The sequence below is a fragment of the Tripterygium wilfordii genome, chromosome 1 (assembly GCF_013401445.1).
Source record: "Tripterygium wilfordii isolate XIE 37 chromosome 1, ASM1340144v1, whole genome shotgun sequence".
NCBI classification, from domain to species: Eukaryota; Viridiplantae; Streptophyta; class Magnoliopsida; order Celastrales; family Celastraceae; genus Tripterygium; species Tripterygium wilfordii.
In genome coordinates this window covers 675,867-693,185 of record NC_052232.1, presented here as the reverse complement: position 1 = coordinate 693,185, position 17,319 = coordinate 675,867, and the positions used below count along the sequence as shown (strand labels likewise).

The 17,319-nt window shown below is 42.3% G+C and overlaps 3 protein-coding genes across 5 annotated transcripts; 1 reads left to right on the top strand and 2 right to left on the bottom strand.

Annotated features, from left to right (window-relative positions):
* Positions 1 to 347: 347 nt before the first annotated feature.
* LOC119995538 (dynein light chain 1, cytoplasmic-like) lies at positions 348 to 7,868 on the top strand. Its single transcript, XM_038842069.1, has 4 exons — positions 348 to 479; positions 5,524 to 5,786; positions 5,957 to 6,062; positions 7,524 to 7,868. The coding sequence occupies exons 2-4, from the start codon at positions 5,616 to 5,618 to the stop codon at positions 7,604 to 7,606; spliced, it is 360 nt and encodes a 119-aa protein (XP_038697997.1). The 5' UTR covers positions 348 to 479; positions 5,524 to 5,615; the 3' UTR covers positions 7,607 to 7,868.
* Positions 7,869 to 11,316: 3,448 nt separating this feature from the next.
* On the bottom strand, positions 11,317 to 13,770 carry LOC120007706. 2 transcript variants are annotated; one of them, XM_038858219.1, is made up of 2 exons: positions 11,990 to 13,770; positions 11,317 to 11,657 (listed from the first exon to the last, which is right to left on the bottom strand). In XM_038858219.1, exons 1-2 carry the CDS (start codon positions 13,053 to 13,055, stop codon positions 11,620 to 11,622), a joined length of 1,104 nt encoding a protein of 367 aa, XP_038714147.1. In that variant the 5' UTR covers positions 13,056 to 13,770; the 3' UTR covers positions 11,317 to 11,619. The 2 variants fall into 2 exon arrangements, with proteins under 2 accessions (XP_038714147.1, XP_038714064.1); XM_038858136.1 differs by having other exon boundaries at positions 11,954 to 13,769.
* A 2,112-nt stretch (positions 13,771 to 15,882) lies between these two features.
* LOC120003617 (FCS-Like Zinc finger 15-like) lies at positions 15,883 to 16,828 on the bottom strand. 2 transcript variants are annotated; one of them, XM_038852636.1, is made up of 2 exons: positions 16,382 to 16,802; positions 15,883 to 16,204 (listed from the first exon to the last, which is right to left on the bottom strand). In XM_038852636.1, exons 1-2 carry the CDS (start codon positions 16,636 to 16,638, stop codon positions 16,006 to 16,008), a joined length of 456 nt encoding a protein of 151 aa, XP_038708564.1. In that variant the 5' UTR covers positions 16,639 to 16,802; the 3' UTR covers positions 15,883 to 16,005. The 2 variants fall into 2 exon arrangements, with proteins under 2 accessions (XP_038708564.1, XP_038708569.1); XM_038852641.1 differs by having other exon boundaries at positions 16,079 to 16,204; positions 16,356 to 16,828.
* Positions 16,829 to 17,319: the final 491 nt, after the last annotated feature.

The window sequence follows — 17,319 nt, the reverse complement described above, 5'->3', positions numbered from 1 at the left end:
TATTTGTTCGGGCTTTAACTTAGATTAGGTTATTGTTCGATTTATTTGTTCGGGCTTTAACTCAGATTAGGTTATTATTCGATTTATTTGTTCGGATTTAAACCAATCTGAGTTTGGTCAATTAAGTACGGTAGAAATCTAATCCGAGTTAAAGTTTGGACATATAAATATTATGTAAACATGTGTTATTGTTTGAATTGGAATCAATTTTTTACCACCCTAAACAGATTAACAGAGTACCCAATGGCACTACTATTATCCTAAAGCCGCCCATATCTTTACTGATATTTTGGATTTTCTTTTTGTAGGTGGGAATGGCAACAAAGCTCAATGAAACGACGACGTTGGAACATGATGACATTCCATGATTCCTCTTTTTCAAAAAAAAAAGACAAGAAGAAGAAGAAGAAAGTAGAATAATGAAGACTAGTAAAATAAAACTCAAAACGATCGGACCACATACAGTCGCGGAGTCACACTGTAAAGAAAATAGAGAAAAAGAATTGTGTATGGTGTTGAGAAAATTGTATGTTCATTTACATCTATGTTAGTGATATATATAGGAGAAGAAAGCACTAAGTCAAGCCTAAACAATGGCAAACAACTAGAAACATTGCCTAATTTATGCATGCATTTAAGGTAATGGAATCAATAATATATGCTCCTTGATATCCTCCTTGATATCCTCCTTAATATGCTCCTTGATATCCTCCTTAATATCCTCCTTAACATCCTCCTTAATTTCCTCCTTAATACTCCCCCTCAAGTTGGAATAGATGTTGACTATGCCCAACTTGCTAAGTAAGATGGAAAATTGTGGGACACCTACAGCCTTCGTGAAAATGTCTGCCGGTTGCTTCGAGGTTGAGATGTGAAATGTCTTGAGTAAACCGGCCTGAATTTTTTCTCTTACAAGATGACAGTCAATCTCTATGTGTTTCGTTCGTTCGTGAAATACTGGATTTGACGCTATATGTAATGCTGCTTGATTGTCACAATACAACCTAGCTGGTTGTGGATGCTTGATTCCAAGATCACATAGAATGTACTTTAACCAAGTTATTTCACAACATGCCGAAGCCATGGAACGATACTCTGCTTCCGCGCTTGAGCGGGACACTGTGTTTTGTTTCTTAGTTTTCCAAGAGATCAGTGATTGTCCGAGGAACATGCAATATCCTGTGGTGGAACGACGTGTGTCTCGACATCTAGCCCAATCCGCATCGCAAAAAGCATTCAGCTGTATCGGACTAGTGGCAGAGAATAAAATACCTTGTCCGGGGGCTTGCTTGATGTACCGCAATACTCGGTAAGCTGCTTCCAGATGTGGAGTACGGGGCTTATCCATGTATTGGCTAAGAATATGGACAGCATACACTAAGTCTGGGCGAGTAAGTGTCAAGTATATCAACCTTCCAACAAGTCTTCGATAAGAAAAAGGATCACTGATGCACTCTCCATCAGTCTTGTTGAGGGATAAATTTTGTTCCATAGGAGTGTTGACTGACCTAGCAGCAAGGTAGCCTGCATCCTCCAGTATTTCAAGGGCATATTTACGTTGTGAAATAGCAATCCCCTTGCTAGAACGTGCAATCTCTATACCCAAGAAATATTTCAACTCACCGAGATCCTTCAACTTAAATTGTCTCATGAGACCATTTGTAACTTCCTCAATGTCTTGCAGACTATTCCCTGTGAGGATGACATCATCAACATAAACAAGAAGTGCAGTGAAGATGCTACCTCGGGTTCGGATGAAGAGTGAATAGTCCGACTTAGATTGATGAAAACCAGCAAGTTTGAGTGCTGTAGACAATTTTATGAACCATTGGCGAGAGGCTTGTTTGAGCCCGTACAGAGATTTGTGCAACTTGCATACACGAGTCTCCCCCTTTCGTCCGAAACCCTGAGGTAGGGACATATATACTTCTTCCTCAAGATCGCCATGGAGAAACGCGTTATTGACGTCAAGCTGACGAAGATGCCAATGTTGGGTGGCAGCCACGGCAAGAAGGAGACGGACGGTAACAAGCTTGGCAACTGGGGCAAAAGTCTCCCTGTAATCAAAACCTTCAATCTGACTGTAACCTTTGGCAACCAACCGTGCCTTGTAACGTTCAACCGTGCCATCAGGATTGAATTTGATTTTGTAAACCCATTTGCAGCCAACAGGTTTCTTGTGCGGTGGCAGTGGTTGGAGGGACCACGTACCATTTTCTTGGAGAGCCTGAAGCTCTTGGTCCATAGCATGGCGCCATTGGGGGTCCTTGACAGCTTGGGAAAAGGTGGTGGGTGTTTTGATGGCTGAGATGGATGTGGCAAAGGCCCTGTGGGAAGGAGACAAGTTATCATAGGATATAACATGAGATAAAGAGTGAGAAGTACCTGTATGTCCAGCCAATGATGGAGGCGATGACGGTGGATCCCGAGTGGGCAATGAAACCTCCACATGGTAGTGTTGAAGATAACTGGGAGCATGGGTTGTGCGGCGTAGTCGAGGTGCGGGTGTGGAGGTGGGATTAGGGTGTGGCGGAGACATAATGGGGTCAAGTGTGGTAGTGGTGTCACTATGGAATGATGTGTTTGGTGGAATGTTAGGTGTGTCTGAAGGAATGGGCATGGCACTCGGTGCAGGTGTCGGTAATGGGTCAATAGAGACCATTGGAGTGGGAAACAACGTGGAATTGGGGGGAGGGGAAAGAGTGGCAGCGGAAGTAGTGTAGGGAAATAATTGTTCATGAAAAACAACGTCCCGAGAGATGAATATTTGACCAGTTTCGAGATTGTAAACGCGGTATCCCTTGGTACCATATGGGTATCCAAGGAATAGGCAACGGATAGAACGGGCATCAAATTTAGTAGGACGAGTATGGTGGGTGGAGGCAAAACACAAACAACCAAACACACGTAAATGTGTATAAGAAGGTGTTTTGTGAAAGAGAATTTCATATGGAGTTTTACCTTTAAGAACAGGAGTGGGAGTACGATTGATGAGATAAGCAGCGGTAAGGATGGAATCTCCCCAAAAAAATTTAGGAAGGTTGGCTTGAAAAAGTAAGGAGCGGGCAACATTTAGAAGGTGACGGTGCTTGCGTTCGGCTACTCCATTCTGTTGTGGGGTGGAAACACAAGTGGTTTGATGCATAATCCCTTTTTCAGAGTAGAAATTATGCATGGAGAATTCAGGGCCATTGTCACTCCTAATGACTTTGACGCGAGTAGAAAACTGTGTTTCAACATAGTTTATGAAGGAAAGAAGAGATCCACGTGCATCGGATTTGCTATGTAATAGATAAATCCAAGTACAACGAGAAAAATCATCAACAATTGTAAGAAAGTATTTTGCCCCATTGAGTGATTGGATATGGTATCCTCCCCAAATGTCAACATGAATTAATTCAAATGGAACTTTCGTAGTAATAGAACTCAATGGAAAAGAATTACGAGTTTGTTTGGCAAGAGGACAAATGACACAATCATCAACTGAACAAAAATGAATATTTTTGGTAGACAAAGATATGGCCCGTAGGCTTTTGTTAGATAAATGACCTAAACGTTGGTGCCATAAATGGGATGAGTTGGAAGGTGTAATTGTTGAGGCGGAATAACACCCAGATATCCTCGCAACGTCCAAGTAATAAAGCCCATTGCGCTCAGTTCCCATCCCAATCATCTCCCCCGATCGTTGGTCCTGAACAATGCAAGACACATCAGTAAAAATTGCAGAACATAGGGATGTTTTGGCTAATTTGGCTACTGAAATTAAGTTTAATCGGAATGATGGAACACATAAAACATTATAGAGCACAAGATTATCAGAAAACCGTATGGTGCCTATATGTGTTATGGGAGCAATGGCATGATTGGGCAGGTATACATGACGATTAAGAATTGGTGTCTTGGTGGTCATAAGAGTGGATGAGCAGACCATGTGATCTGTAGCACCTGTATCAAAAATCCATTCCTTATGTGGAATAAGAGAGTTTGCACAAACTGTGTTACCTGAAACGTTGCTCATTGTAGTTGCCGCATTCACTTGACTAGCCATGTTTCCTACTTTATTTTGATCAATAAGAGCAAGGAGATCATGATATTGATCTGCCGTGAGGTTGTAGGAAGGTGGTGTGCTGTCAGTATTGTCTGGTTGAAAACTTACATGATAAGCCTTTGAACGAGAATGAGAGTTTGTGTTCAAATGATTACTCTTATCACCGTGAGAGTTGGCCCTCTTAAGCTTGCGGCAAATGTCGATTGTGTGACCTTTGTGTCCGCAGTAGTCACATTTTAAGTGTGCCCGACAGTTTTCAGTGGAGTGACCAGTAAGGTGGCAACGGTGGCAACGGATAGTGGAGAGGTGGGACAAAGGAGCTTTCCCTGTATGATTGAACCTTTCTCTAGCGGTAAAAGCTGCTGCCTCTGATGCTTTACCCAGACCTTGTGAGGAGATGATTCGTTGTTTTTCGTCTTGATTGACAAGAGAGAACACTTTGTTAGCAGGAGGTAGTGGATCCATGAGAAGAATTTGACCACGTGCTGCTGCATAAACCTCATTGAGTCCCATAAGGAACTTGATGGTACGTTGTGTCTGTTGGTATTGATGTAGAGTCTTGGCAATATCCCCACTACAAGGTGGTAGAGGACAAAGTGCATCTCGTTTGTCCCAGAGACTTTTGAGCTTGGTGTAGTATTCACCAATGGTCATGTTGCCTTGCAAGCAATCATGGATTTCCTGCTCAATGTGAAAAAGGTACACACTGTTGGTGGTAGAGAGTAGTTCCTTTAGTTCATTCCAGACGGCAAGAGCACTATCATTGTACATGACGCTTTGTCCGATTGCAGGGGTTACTGTGTTGAGGATCCATCCTTTGACAAGAAGATCACAACGAGTCCATTGTTTTACCTCTGCCGTGGATCCTGTGACAGGTTTGGTCACGGTTCCATCGATGAAACCGTCTTTGTTCTTGGCAATAAGGGCCATGAGCATGGCATGACTCCAAAGAGGATAGTTCTCTTGATTCAGCGATTGGGTCACCAGGATAAGACCAGGTTGGTCCGAGTGGTGAAGATAGAGAGGATCACTTGGATCATCGTGCCTATGGTTTTGCATCTTGGTTATCTCAGATTTTTCTGGGTCATTGTTGTCGATCTTTGCCATGAGTGTGGAGGCAAGGTGAAATAATGATTTGCAGTTGATGTTGTTTTACAGGAAGGGTGAAAGCCTAAGCTCCGATACCATGTAAAGAAAATAGAGAAAAAGAATTGTGTATGGTGTTGAGAAAATTGTATGTTCATTTACATCTATGTTAGTGATATATATAGGAGAAGAAAGCACTAAGTCAAGCCTAAACAATGGCAAACAACTAGAAACATTGCCTAATTTATGCATGCATTTAAGGTAATGGAATCAATAATATATGCTCCTTGATATCCTCCTTGATATCCTCCTTAATATGCTCCTTGATATCCTCCTTAATATCCTCCTTAATATCCTCCTTAACATCCTCCTTAATTTCCTCCTTAATAACATAAGGTGAAGCTCTCCTTCCTCACGAAAGCTCTCTTTTTTCAAAATCAAAACAAATCTTCTTTTAACTTCGAGATTAAGAGCTGTGAAAATGAGTGAAGATGAGAAGAAAAGCGTCACCGGAGCTCTGATCGTGAGACCCAACTCCGATGACCGGAAAACCTCGGTGGCAACAGCTACCAACTCCACCAAGCAAGTTATCATCAAGAGTGCCGACATGAGTGACGCCATGCAGAAGGAGGCTGTCGAGATCGCCATCGCTGTTAGCTCTCTTTACTCCGAACTCTCTCTCTCTTTTTTTTAAAGATTATTTTTCTGGGTTTATTTTTTTCAAATATGCTGATTTAATTATTGTAGGAAGTTTTGGAATTCCTGGGGTTTTTTTTTGGGGTTAATTCGGCGTCTGACAGGAAAAGTAATTTCTGTATTTAGGCGTTTGAGAAGAACAACGTAGAGAAGGATGTAGCAGAGCATATAAAGAAGGAGTTCGATAAGAAGCACGGGGCTACTTGGCACTGCATCGTTGGTCGCAATTTTGGTAACCCAATTTGTTTCGCAATACTTTTATCTGTTTTTTTTTGTTTCAATTATTTGGTTTTCAAGATTTTATTTAAAGCAAATGCCATATAATGTTTGCTGTAGAGATGTTAAGATTAGTTTTGCTAGCTTTACTTTCTGGACGAGTGATTTGAAGAAAGACAAAGAAAAGTGACAGATCTGGCCTCAAATTTGATGCTATGCTCTTGCATTTACTGATTGCATGTTTTTGGTTCTTTAAGCTTGAAGAATTGAACATACGGATACGATCATTCACTCTGATAATAGGAACACATCAGCAACAGATGGGCTGAGCGTTGCAAAGTTCATTTTTTTTATCTCAACCTCAAGTGAAGGGATTGATTATATTAGCTGCCGTAACTTTGCAGAATTAAGGGCTTCTTCATTTTTACCATTGGTATATTTTTGGAGTTAAAGTGATATCCATATTGGTTTTTTTTGTGAACCCTTGGGTCGTATACCTTCGATTGCTTTAGAGAGTGGAGGAAAAGTGCTTTTGAGGAAGGAAACTAATTAAAGGGATAAAGAATACTTGGCTAAACTCTGCTTTTATCTGGCCAGTCAAAATAGCACAACAGATTACAGCTATTATTATTGATGTTATTAATCTCTTAGTCATGTACTCAAGGAAATGTAGTCTGTGGACAACTAGGCGGGCTTCACCGGTGAGGAGCTAGGGGAGGAAAAGGATTGTTGCCCCTCGATTCGTTTGCCAAGTTTTTGGCTTGCTTTGAGAGTGTGGAACAGAATAACTTTTGAGGGAGGGAAACTAATTAGTAACTAGTAAGAAACTAGGAATTGTACATTTGTACCTGGTCTATGGCAGGGTTGTCAAGAGGCGACCAGGTGCATGCGAGGCCAGGTGAGGCGCTTCACCTAGCCTTAATCGCCTGGATTCATCTCAGACAAGGCGCAAGGCGTGCGCCTAGGCCACAGACACGCTGTGGAACTTACACAAAAGATGAAAAGTTTTATTATTCATGACCACTAGTCATACAGGGACATCTGCCATGGAGTGAAGATGTGCTGTTGGTTTTTTTGATGTGATAAAGAGAACTTTTCTGCTGTCAGACTATTAGGAGGTCTCTGTTGAGGCCAGATGCTTGATTTCGCAGTCATGTGATCTTAAATGGCTCTCATTAACAGAAATTTACGCCGTTTTGAAAGTGCTTCATTAACGGACAATACCTTTTTGAAAGTGCTTCTGCATCTGATTGCATTGGTCCAATTTTTCCAGGTTGGGGTTCGAGTGTAATTTTCTTACTCCTCTTTCAACATATGAATTTGTTGCTTAAAGCTGATGTAAGACAATGAGAGCCAGATTGATTTGTGTTCCCTTCTTTCTCGATGTTCTGTTTCTATGGGGAAAAATGTAATTGTATTTTTTTTTATCTGTAAATTGGGTTGTGCTGACATTCTTCTTCTTGCACCCTCGATACAGGTTCTTATGTGACTCATGAGACAAATCACTTTGTTTATTTCTACTTGGATCAGAAAGCGGTTCTGTTGTTCAAGTCTGGTTGATCACAGTGGTGTGCTTGACGAAGAAGACGATCCCATTGTGGTAAGCCTGATGGGACGTGGGTGATGATGTTAAGTGTGCTATTGTGATTCTATAGTTACAATATATGTATTTAATTAAATCTTATTTCTACGCCAGACATCTAGACATCTTGCTACCCAACTTGTATATTAATCTCCCTTAAAACTTGCTCTTAACTTTGGATGAATGGGAACTGGAGTACTTTTTTTCCGTACGAACTGTTCTGAGTTACATTTTTCTGAATCCTTTGTGGTATTTCAACCTCCCTTGAAATTGGATGAGTTCATTTTTTTTTTATTTTGATTTTAGATAGATTTTTTTTCATTTTTGCGAGTCATTAATTGATGTTATAGTCTGATAACTGTTTGTTTTAATCTAGGTAAACTGATTAACTGGGATTTCCAGCTAGTATTTACATCAGATGGGGATGCTTTCTTATTAATAAAACTGCATATCATCTATTAGTCTCAGAACTAATGCTTTGGAATTCTAGTAGTGAGATTGGATAATATACTCCATGGAGTACCTCTACTTTGATCTTTGTTAAAGGAATTAATGTAATCACACACTTGATATCAAATATCTCCTCTCCCCCGTTGAAGAAAAGGGTTTTGTCATGAGATCATCTTTGTAAGCATGATTTCAAATCAAAAGCCCATTTCTTCTTCCTCAAGCAGGTTTTTCTAGTCCAGACACTTGTGAGGAATTAGTCTTCTGGTACACTTATTGGCACCAAGAACCTCGTAAAGTTTAGGTCAGGTCATCATCTATCCTATACTTTATGTGAGATTAGGGAATCACTGTGATACCATCTAATCTCAAATCTTGTTTTTAAGCTTGCAGGTGCCAATATAGATGCAATCAGACAACATGAGGATGTTAGGTAGTGATAATAGATATGAAATTGTGTAACAAATGAGTAATACATGAGTATATAGACAAGAGAATGAAGAGAAGACCATACTACCCTTCTATACTAAAAATATACAAAATACACATCTCTAACACCCCCCCTCAAACTCAAGGTGGGTCAAAAACCGAGAGTTTGCCAATAAGAAGCTGATGACGAGAAACAGTGTGAGACTTCGTGAAGAAATCCGCCAACTGTGCAACAGAATAAGTGAAAGGCAAGGAGAGAACATCCGATAAAAACTGCTCACGAACAAAGTGACAATCAATCTCAATGTGTTTCGTCCTCTCGTGAAAAACAGGGTTGCTGGCAATATGGATAGCACTCCTGTTGTCACAATGCATCGGTGTGGGTCCAGAAATATGGACACCCAAGTGACTAAGGAGACGACGTAGATGAACAATCTCCTTAGCCGTAGTGGCCATGGCACGATATTCCGCCTCCGTGCTAGAAAGAGAGACTACATTCTGTTTCTTGCTGCGCCAAGAGATGAGAGAGTCACCAAGAAACACACAGTAGCCTGTAATAGAGCGACGAGAAGTAGGATCACCTGCCCAATCAGCATCTGAGTATGCCTGAAGAGTGAGAGGCGAGGATGATGATAAGTACAAGGACCTAGTCATAGTCCCACTGAGATACCTAAGAATCCGAAGGAGAGCACCATAGTGAACTGAGCTGGGAGCAGACATAAACTGACTCACAATACTCACAGCATGAGCAATATCCGGACGAGTGATGCATAGGTACACAAGCTGACCAACAATCTGCCTGTAGCGAGTCGGATCAGGAAGAGGCTGACCATCAGTCGGACAGAGCTTCACATTAAGCTCAAGAGGAGTGTCAACACTGCGAGTATCTGAGAGAGCAGCCCGACTGAGGATGTCAGAGAGATACTTCTGTTGGGACAGCAGAATGCCATGATCAGAACGAGTAATCTCAATACCAAGAAAATACCTGAGAGAACCAAGATCTTTCATCCGAAACTGAGACTGAAGGTGTCGCTGAAGATACTGTATGGCAGCGGTATCATCACCTGTAATGATCATATCATCCACATACAACAGCAGAATCGCCCGCCCCTGAGGGGATGACCGAACAAATAGAGAGTGATCCTGAGAACTCTCAGTAAATCCAGCCTGAGTCACCACCTGACGAAAACGCTCAAACCAAGCCCGAGGGGCTTGTTTGAGACCATAGATAGCCCGACGAAGGCGACAAACATGCTGAGGAGGAGTCCGAAGTCCAGGAGGGGGTTGCATGTAAACAATTTCTGAGAGATCACCATTGAGAAAGGCATTCTTCACATCCATCTGAAGAAGAGGCCATTGACTAACTGCCGCAACTGCCAATAAAGTGCGAACTGTAGTCATCTGAGCAACTGGAGCAAAGGTCTTATCATAATCAATACCATGCACCTGAGAAAAACCTCTAGCTACAAGACGCGCCTTATAGCGCTCAATGGACCCATCAGGTCGACGCTTGACCCGGTAAATCCATTTGCAGCCAATAGGCCTAACACCAACAGGAAGAGGAACCACATCCCAAGTCCGAGTCTCCCTAAAAGCCTCAAACTCCTCAGCCATAGCCTGCTGCCACTGAACGGACTGAGATGCCTCACTGTATGTACTAGGCTCAGACTCCGAATGAAGAGCAGTAAGAAAAGCAGTAAACTGTGGAGCATAAGTGGAAACAGAACTATAACCATACCTCTCCACAGGACGTCGCTCGCGCTGAGGATAGCGAGGTGCAGGAGGATCCGTACTAGCAGATGATGGACAAGTGATCGAGGAGGATGAGGTAGCATCAAAACTAGAAGATGGGACATAGTCAAGATCACGGGTGTAGTGAAGAGGATAAGGAGTAATACCAGATGAAGGAGGAGGAGGAACAATATCAGTCGAGGACGATGATGAAGATGGAGATGGAGGATCAGGTACAGGGGGAACGTGATCAGGGCCAACAGAGGACGAGGAAGATGGAGGATTAGGCTCAGTAGGAGTAGAATCCGAGGGAGTGGAAGAGATTGAAATATCTAGAATGGAGGTAGAAGAAATAGGAGGAGAGAGAGTAGAAATTTTAGGAGTGGGTAAAGGCGGAAGCGTAAGAAAGGTAAGATCCTGAGATGTCGAGAAGAAATAAGGAACATCCTCAAGAAAGGAGACATGACGAGAGATACGGACGCGCCGAGTCAAGGGATCGTAGCAACGATAACCCTTGTGTTCAGCACTGATACCGAGGAGAACACATTTGACAGAAACAGGAGACAATTTGGAACGCTCAGGAGGAGGTAATAGGACAAAACAAGTGCAGCCAAATGTGCGAAGACGAGAGTAGTCAGGTGGGGAGTGGAAGAGCCGCTCATGAGGAGAGATACGACCAGGGAGAACTGAAGAGGGAGTAATGTTGATAAGATTGACTGAAGTGAGAACAGCCTCAGCCCAGTAAGAACGAGGCACAGAAGCCGAAAGTAGAAGTGCCCGAGTAGTCTCTAGAATGTGTCGATGCTTCCTCTCAGCAACACCATTCTGCTCATGTGTGTGAGGACATGAGTGTTGAAAAATGGTACCGTGAGAGGAGAGCAATGAGCGCATACTAGAAGACAAGTACTCAAGAGCACAATCAGAGCGAAGCCTCTTGATGCGACGATCGAACTGGGTGAAAATCATAGTGGTAAAATGCTCATACACAGAGAGAATCTCAGAGCGATGTTGTAAGAGATAGACCCAAGTATAGCTAGTAAAGTCATCAATAAAGGAAACATAATAACGATAACCACAAATAGAAGGGAGAGGTGCAGGGCCCCAAATATCTGAATGTAATAGATCAAAAACACTAGAAGTTTGGGATACACTGGGGGAAAAGGGGAGTGCTGTAGCTTTAGCAAGCTTACAACCAAGACAAGGACTCAAAGCAGAAAAAGGACCACGACCGAGAGCTCCAGACAGGGAGAGACTCTTCAGTCGCGATTCAGAAATATGACCTAATCGTCTATGCCAGATATCAGGAGTAGGAGAGGCAAGACCACAAAAACTGGGACGCGAGGAGGGAATGTGGAGGGACTGGAGATGATAGAGGCCACCCACTCTACGACCACTGCCAATCACCCGGCTGGTAGACGGATCCTGCACACGACAAGAAGAGGGTGTGAATAAAACATCATAGCCAAAATCACATATACCACCAACAGAAATAAGGTTCATGCTCAATTGTGGAGCATGAAGAACAGAGGGTAGAGAGAGATGGCCTGAGGGCTCTGAGGTAGTAGTAATAGAGCCAGCCTGAGAAACTCTCAATGGAGAACCATCAGCAGTGTAAATAGAGGGAATAGGAGGTGCGGGACTACAATCAGTCAACAGTGAGGCATCAGAGGTCATATGATGAGAGGCCCCAGAGTCAAAAATCCAAGTACTAGACATACCAGTGGCTGAGAAAGCAGAGGGTGCAGGAGTGCTACCAGTGCTAGAAGAAGTAGTCATCTGCTCAAGACGCTGCTGATACTGCTGGAACTGCTGGAACTGCTGAAATTGCTGAATATCAATCTGAGGCAAAGCAAGAGCAGGAGCAGGAGCAGGAGAAGGAAGTGCATGAGTAACAGCCGCAACAGTGGAAGTGGAGGCACGGCGGCCGCGGCCACGAGGTCCAACACGACGCTCGGGGTGGAGCTTCCAACAGTCATCTATAGTATGACCTGGCCGCATGCAATGAGGGCAAGTAGGACGACCAGAGGGAGCTGTGGAAACACCAGAGGGAGCTGCAGCAAGAACACCGGAGAAACTAGAGGGTGCAGGAGTAGACTTGACCCCACCTAGTAGGCGAAGACGAGTCTCCTCGGCGACTAACTCAGCAACTGCAGTCTCGAGGCTGGGAGGGGGGTCGCGATGTATAAGTTGACCAACCAGAGGACCAAACTCGGGGCGGAGAGCCATCAGAAACTCGTACATGTGACGCATATCCCAAAAAATCACATCAGCAGCAATATGACTGCCAGCAGGGAGAAAAACCTCCAACTCACGCCAAAAACCACGCATGTGGTGATAGAACTGCTGAATAGACCGATCATCCTGACGAGCAGTAGCAGCCTGAGTGAGAAGTGAATACTGACGAGCCCCACTGCGCTCAACAAAACGAGCGGTAAGAGATCTCCAAACAACATGGGCAGCTTGAGTAACTAGATCAGGACGGAGAGCCGGGTCGAGAGACTCAATCAGATAACTGGAGACCCGGTTAGTTCGAAGAGTCCAAGCAGTTAAAACATCATCAGAACCATCAGCAGGTGGACCATCTGTGAGATAAGATAAGAGCCCTCGGCCAAACAAGACATTACGAACCGTGGCACTCCAAGTAGGCCAGTCACCGGCTGAAGTGAGCCGAAAATCAGTCGAAGTGGGAAGAAAATCCCGAGGAAGGTCAAGGGTGGTCAAACCAACGGTCGTCGATGATGCAGCCGAGGTCGACAAAGACCGAGTGGCAGAGGAACCAGTCCCCGGCAAAGGTGGAAAATCAGCACCAAGAGTTGCCATCAATACAAACTACAATTTAAAAAAAATCTGTAGGGACTAAACTGTAAGTTCAGAAAGCTGGAGGGACCAAACTGCAATGTCAGAAAGCTGGAGGGACCAAACTGCAATGTCAGAAAGCTGGAAGGACCAAACTGCAATTTCAGAAATATGGAGGGCCAAACTGCAATGTCAGAAAGCTGGAGGGATCAAACTGCAATGTCAGAAAGCTGGAGGGACCAAATTGCAATTTCAGAAATATGGAGGGCCAAACTGCAATGTCAGAAGATAAAAAAAAACAGATCTGGCTGGGTTGGCAGAGTGGACCAAACGAGGCAGAGAGCACCGATCTGGACAGTGCTGGTCGGCAGAGAACTGGGCCGAGAGAGATGAGAGTAGAGGCGCACTAGAAGAAGCTCGCCAGCAGCTGAGAGATCGGAGCTGGGAGCTGGCAGCTGGGTTGGCAGAGTGGACCAAAGCTGGTCGGCAGAGAACTGGGCAGTGCTGGTCTGCAGCAGAGATCTCGCCGGAGCTGGACTGAGAGAGCTGAGAACAGCGGCCGCAGAGAGCACCGAACTGGGCAGTGCTGGTCGGCAGACAGCAGAGATCTGTCGAGATCTCGCCGGAGCTGGGCTGAGAGAGCTGGGAACAGTGGCGCACTGGGAGGAGCTCGTCGGAGAAGAGTGCCGCACGAAAAAAAATTGTAGGAAAAAAAAACTTAGCTTCGATACCATGATAATAGATATGAAATTGTGTAACAAATGAGTAATACATGAGTATATAGACAAGAGAATGAAGAGAAGACCATACTACCCTTCTATACTAAAAATATACAAAATACACATCTCTAACAGGTAGTATATTATCCTCAAATCTACAATATTGTCTGCTGCTTTGTTATTTACTATATTGTCTACTGAGAACTCATATTTTGTGTCGCATCAAGGAGTTGTTTTTTTTAGGTGTAGTGAAACCCAATCAAGGACATTACTCATGGGTCCCTTTCCCGGAAGGGTTTGTGGTTGTGGAGAGTACTATCATAGCATTAAGACAAAACCCTAATTATTCCAAATTAGTACTCCAAATGGTGCCCTTTTCTAGGGTTCCCATCTTTCAAAACCGCATGGGCACATAGAAAAGTTGCAAGATTCTATGGTCCTCTCTCCTCTTTTTCATATGCTTCCAAGTCATCCATTTTTTTATGCCCAACATTTCTTATCAAATGCATGAGTGCTACCATAAATTATGATGCCATTTTAGCACTATATTGTTGCTGAGTCTCTGTCTCTTTTCTGGCTTTATTTCTATTATCCTTTTTGGTAATCGAGAAATCACTCAGTCCAACATGCCCTTTTGGACAGCCTAGTTGGTTAGTTCGAATCCCGACCTCGAATATTGTATTCCTTAAGTTTGGAGAGATGTCCAACTAGATTAGACTATTGAGAAGTGATTGCTTTATTTCTACTCCCAAACTAAGTTGGATGATTGGTTCATACTCCCTATACTAAAATGCAAAATTTTCTGTTTGTTTTTTGTCATGTCAAAAAGTGCCATCTCTATGTAGCCAAATAGCATTTCCATTTCGTTCTCACTTCCTGCACCATGATCTGCTGCTGCAGCTCCTTCTAACTCAACGTGGGTTATCATATCACTTTTTTTTTTCAATTTTTTTTTAGAAAGGGTTAAATCCCAACACTTCGTTACATAATAGCAAACGTTATACTTAGCGCTATGTTAATGGCCGACTTCATTACATAATAGCAAACGTTATGTCTAGAGTCATGTTTGCGGTCTAGGAATTTACAAACACTAGCAGAGTAACTACAAAATTGAAGAACAAACACTATACTAACATCGGACAACACTGAGATGTACTCGAATAACGCTGTCCTAGGCTAAATACGGACATTCTAAACAAAACCAGAAAGCAAAACAATGCATATAGATTGGATTAAGATTCTCGGCTTAAATTCTCTTTCATCAAGAAAGACCATCTCCATCATATATAGGAACCCCATCATTGTGCATCAAATGCGTGTCGTTGGAACACACCAATTGAATCGGTGTTGTGAAGAATGCATGACAATTGGATCAGAAGAATCGGATCTCATCTCCATAGGAAACGGTATGGTGAAGAAACCTATTCCCTGCAACCAAATTGCAAATCGAGAGATGGCCTAAACTAAGAAGCACCTTATTTGATAAAATAATACATTCGTACGAACCCGTTGTATTTATTAGAATCCAATAACCCAAAAAGTGGACAATACCTCTCCTGAAATGGGTTCGGCCAAATTATTAGAAAACTCCTCGATTGCATTAGTGTTAATTACTAAACTATTGATACAATCTCTTCGATTACATGCAATAAGTGGACAAACTGTCTTGTTTGTCGATATCTCCTTGTGTATTGGACGGTCCTAAATGGGGTGCGTAACTTAGCATTCACAAATGACAATTTGCTAAAATGCGCATTGCAACAATAAAAAAAAGGACAATCCTAAAGACCCCAAAATTTGATCCCGAAAGTCATCGAAATTTATGTGACATTAAAATAATTATTGATTAAAAACACACATATAGAACCCATTTCACATCGAACACTTAAGTCACTTTTTAGGATCTCAAACATTATGTTAAAAAAAAAACTTCGTACACCTTTGTTATGTGGTGAAAGAATAAGACAAGCACTAGTGATTATGATTAAACAAAGAAGATGATGACTCTCATAATGCCTTAAACTCATCAATCCAAGCATTACGTGTCACTAATTAAGCATGTCTAAGCCTGTGCTAAGAACTTTCCATAAATACCCTCCAAGCAAGAGTAATTGTTTGTGGGAGAGACAAAAGGATAGAATATGCCTCTATGGCTTCATTCCAACGGACATTGGAAGTCCTTACAAAAAGAAACAGGGGTAAAACTGGAATAAAATTCAAAAAGAGGCCCAACAAAATGCCTGCGCTTCTCTCTCTCAGTATGCAAAACCACCAGTTCGGTTTCTGGGCCCTTTGTTGCGGCTACGAGAACCAGAAGGTGAAGACGAAGAAGCTGCAGATGCAGAAGACGGTTTCATGGCCGCCAATGAACAGTTGTCTTTACTTGGACTCTCTTCCTCGTCGATAAATATCTGCCTGCACCGGCACTCCACGCTACAAAAAGCCCTGTCACCTCTGTCGAAGAAAAAAAAAAACCAAATAAATCATTCAGTGAGACAATAACACAAACACATGATATGCAAGGAAAACGGGGAAAAAAAAAGAGTTTGTACAAAAGAAATCATTGAGATTAAAGTGTAAAAGATCTGGGAATCTTTTAACTAACTAGGGTTTTGGTTTTGCGGTGCTAACTTGTACATGTAGATGTCTTTTCCCTGCAAGAGCTTCTGTCTGCAAAGAAAACAATGCTCAAGAAACGTAGGTACAGGGAAGGGTGAGGACTGAGAGACTCTCTTTGAAGTTGAAGTTGAAGAAGAAGAAGACTGTTTGTTTTTGTTGATCATGGTGGCTTTGTTGATGACTTGTGGAGTTTTCTTGTTGTTGTGGTTAATAAAACCCTTTTGGGTCTCCAAAATTATGCTTAAACCCACCATGTCATCATCTCTCATTTCTCTCTCAGTGGGCGGCGGTGGCCGGTGATGACAGGGAGAGAGTTTTCTCTTGAAGGAAAATGAAGGGGAACATAAATAGAAAGAGAGAAAGTGAAGAAGAGGAGGGATTAGTGGGACCCTCCCAACCCAAACAGCTATGGAGAGCAGTAATAAAGGACGATTTTAATTTTAGCGTAGCCAACGATTTGACTTCTAGTCCTTGTTAACTGCCACGTATCACTCCTTTTTTTTACTTTTTCCTTTTCAATTTTTTTATTTGATTTTCTGTTTTGTTTTTGTGTTAGTCTTTTGTCTTTTTCTTTTCCGACTTTTACTTTCCAGTTTCCATTCATGAAAAAAAAATCTAATATTCTTAATGGATAATGGTTGTGACATAAAAAAGTGACCCCAAAGATCCTCATTTAATGTGGAGTATTGAATGTGAAATGAATTCTATATGTGTGTTTTTAATTAATAGTTATTTTAATGTCATATAAATTTGAGAGATTTTTGGGATCAAATTTTGAGATCTTTAGAATTGTGCTATCAAATAAAAAAAAGTGATACTAAAAAAGAAGAAGAATTAGAAATATATAAACACCATAAAGTTTACATTGTGAGAGAGAGAAGGCATTACATTATTGCATTAGTTTCCTGATGAGAGACCAAAGTGAAAAAGAAAGTGTAATTCCTTCATGT